Below are 3,443 nucleotides of genomic sequence, written 5' to 3' on the forward strand. Positions count from 1 at the left end.
GAGCAGACTGAATTTCTCCAGCGCTTTCCCACCACCCAGACCCCTTCGGGAGGAGGACGAACAGGATAGTACCTAGTCACAGATGCCCTGGCGATTCCAAGAGCCCATTCCCGCCCCAATCCACACACCTTCACCTCCCAATAATGCCTCCCTGAAGAGAAAACCTGACGGCCCAGAACACAGTGCGAACATTTAAATCCTCTAGGACGTTCAAGCAATGGCTCAATAAAGTTGACATGGCACACCTTCTTCAGGTCTGGAGAAATCCAGAGATTCTGAAAGGCTGTGTCTTGATCCAGAGTAACTTGCACTGCAGGACAGAAAGAAGAGAGTTCAAGAAAAAGAATACAGTAATTTGTATACACAGCTCTTCCCTATATAAGAACCAAACAATGAAGATTATCAGATAGGGGAAGGGAGTGAAACCTGTCCTAATCCCATCCATGACAGAGATTGCTCAAAAGACATTCATACATTTGCGCTGATCCTGTCATTAAACTGTCAGTGAAGTGGAATTGCATAAATGTGTTCCTCCGTTAATACAAAATGAAGAGCAAGGACTGGACAATTCCACTTCACTGACAGGACAATGACAGAATCAGGGCGACGTCAGATACAAGTCTTTTGCACGATCGCAGTCAATCACAGTTTACTGATGGGGCACTGACAGGATAAGTGTGATATTGTATGAAGATCTTCTCACAACCGTGCAATACAAACAGGAAAAGGATGGGACAAATTTTTTGTCAATTTATGGCTACCTCATTGGGTTTTCTAAGGCAAGGAATAATCATGAGATGGTTTTGCCAGTTCCTTCCTGTAAAAATAGATCTTACAGCACCTGGTATTCATGGATGGCTTCCCATCTAAGTACCAACCAGGGCTGACCCTGCTTAGCTTCCAAGATCAGATGGGATCTGGTGCCTTTAGGGTGTTGAGACCCACCAAACAATTCTGTTGTCAACTGCCATTGAGTTGACCTTGGCTTCTGGCAACCCTGTGAATGAACCATCCCAAGAGACCTTACCCTCTACAGCAATGGTCATCAAATGGTGGGGCAGGACCCCCAGAAGGGGAACAAGGGTTGTCCTGAGGATGAAGTGGAGGAGGAGAACAGGGGAATAAAGCATTGCAAAGACAAAATGAGAAGGAATGCACTACCTTAACTTCATTCACTGGACAAAAAGTGGGATATGAACTCAACTATCAGAGAAATTAATACGTTTGGTTTTCCTGACAGCTCTTCTCCATTTTATCTGATGCATAGGGAAGGACTAAATCACACTTCTGTCTTCTGCTAGTTATTACAGGTTTGCATTTCAGACCTTACCTCTGTTGCCTTTTTGTTCCTCTGATAAGCTTCTTTTAAATCTCTTTCTTCCTCTTCCTTTCATTATTAGAGCCATTTCATCTTAAATGAATAAGAACGATAATGAATGACAAAATGTGGGTCAATTGGGTAACTCAAAACTGATGCTGACTCTTAAGTTACATTCAGAGCCTGGTATCCTTTTAGGGACACACACACACACACACACACACACACATCTCTTACACCTCTGCATGTCTTTTTTGGGGATGCTGTGGAGGATGGTATTTATTAATTCATTCCCTTCCTCGCCAGCACCCAAAGCCCCCCCTCCATGGACCTACCATACAGCTTCTGAATCCCTCTACCTCCAACATGGTTTTCCATGTCTCATGAGGTATGTGTAGGATCGGAGAAGCATTTGAATATGCCTCTGTAGCCAGATGGAAAATGATTACAAGAGCACTGAGACTTCTAGAGGGTCCTGGTGGATCTCTACCCAGCTCTAATCATTTTGCATCTGGCTATGGGACCACAACTGGATACTTCTCCATTCCTACCTGTTCCACACTTCACAATTTGGCAGTAAGAAGGCAGTAAGCCAAAACATAAATAGGTTAGCTTCTTTGGGCCAGACAGGTTTTAATTAAATATTAATTAATAAATTTTAATTATTATTAATATTAATTCTGTCATCCTCCTCCTCTGCCTGGCCCTTTCCTCAAGAGAAAGCCAAGCAACAAAGGAGCATTGCAAGTGTTCACTCATCCTCATCCTCCACCCAGCCTTCTCTTTAGGACAAAACCAACCAGTGGAGGAGCCTTGTACGGGAAGTATTTGCCCAGCCTCCTCCTCAGGAGAAAGCCAGATGGTGGAGGAGCCTTATTTGGCAAGCATTTGCCCATCCTCCTCCTCTACTGCCTGATCCTCTCCTCAGGAGAAGGCCAAGCAGTGGAGGAGCCATGAAATAATCCCACATCCTTTGGCGGGCCATGTGCAGCCAGTTGTGCAGGCCTGATCTATCTGTTGATTTGCCATTCAAAAGCTGATTCGGTCTACTCTAGTTGGGTCTAAACCAGGGGTGGAAACTACCCAAAGTGTGTGTGAGAGTGAAAAAGAGAGGGAAAGAGAATTTTTATCCGGCCACTATTTTATTCATGTTTTGGCCATTTAAAAAAGTTGCAGGGTCTCTGCAGGGATAATCAGTGAAACTGGTGTGTAAGTGGTTTTGAGATATTTTCTCTATGCAACTGGGTGTAATGTGAGATAGTGCTACTGTTATTACATAGTATGACGTTTTATTTGTATTTTAGCAGAACGAGGGAGGGTTAGGGGATTGGGATCATGTTACTACTGTTTTTAAATGTTATATTGGACTGTTGTTAGATCCTCACAAGGGAAAGGGGGATATAAATAAATATTTGATTATGATTATGACTTTCACTACTGAAAATGATCCCGAGAATTTTTTTTTAAAAAAAGCAATATAAAACAGAATATATGAAAAAATAGAGCTGCACTGCACACAGCCTGTAAGCCAGAGCATTCCCACCTCTAAAGAGTTTAAAGAATAGGATTCAGCCTCTTGCAAGCAATGGTAGATGAGGTGGAAGGAACAAAGAAGCAATAAGTTTCCAAATTTCCCCATGAAAACAAAGTAGGAGCTGAATGGGGCAGAAGGGAATGCACCTGGTAGGTTGGGAGCAAACTCATACTACATTGTAGGAGATAATATGGATTCCTACAGGGGACTGAAAGAAGCCAAGATTGCTAATGCTTCAGATGGCTTATGTTAAAAATCTGAAATGGTGTTTTGTTACTGGCTACAAACCTTGGGTCTTACAGCCTTTCGCCTAAATACAGGCATAAAACTGGTTGTCAGTTTGGCAAAATATGCTTGAAAATGTAAAAGTGTGACTTGGAGAACATTCAGGGCAACTCTGTCTTTGTGGGTTTGATACAGGAAGAACAATCAACAGATCAGACAGAGAGTTAGGTTTAGGGAACAAAAATAATAATAATAATAATAATTATTATTATTATTATTATTATTATTATTATTTGTATACCGCCCTCTGGCAAACCAATCCGGGCGGTTAACAACAGTAAAATATAAAATATGACAATTAAAAAC

At 42.0% G+C, this 3,443-nt stretch overlaps 1 protein-coding gene across 1 annotated transcript in view; it reads right to left on the minus strand.

Moving 5' to 3' along the window:
- The window catches only part of LOC121923736 (zinc finger protein RFP-like), a 9,287-nt gene that overhangs the window by 2,666 nt on the left and 3,178 nt on the right, over nt 1-3,443 (minus strand). Inside the window, exons 4-5 of the mRNA XM_042454453.1 lie at nt 1,331-1,411; nt 129-310 (exon numbers count right to left, since the gene is read on the minus strand). Of these exons, the coding sequence (XP_042310387.1) occupies nt 129-310; nt 1,331-1,411 (263 nt within the window). The remainder of the gene's footprint in view (nt 1-128; nt 311-1,330; nt 1,412-3,443) is intronic.

This window comes from Sceloporus undulatus, chromosome 2 (assembly GCF_019175285.1).
Source record: "Sceloporus undulatus isolate JIND9_A2432 ecotype Alabama chromosome 2, SceUnd_v1.1, whole genome shotgun sequence".
Taxonomy (NCBI): Eukaryota; Metazoa; Chordata; class Lepidosauria; order Squamata; family Phrynosomatidae; genus Sceloporus; species Sceloporus undulatus.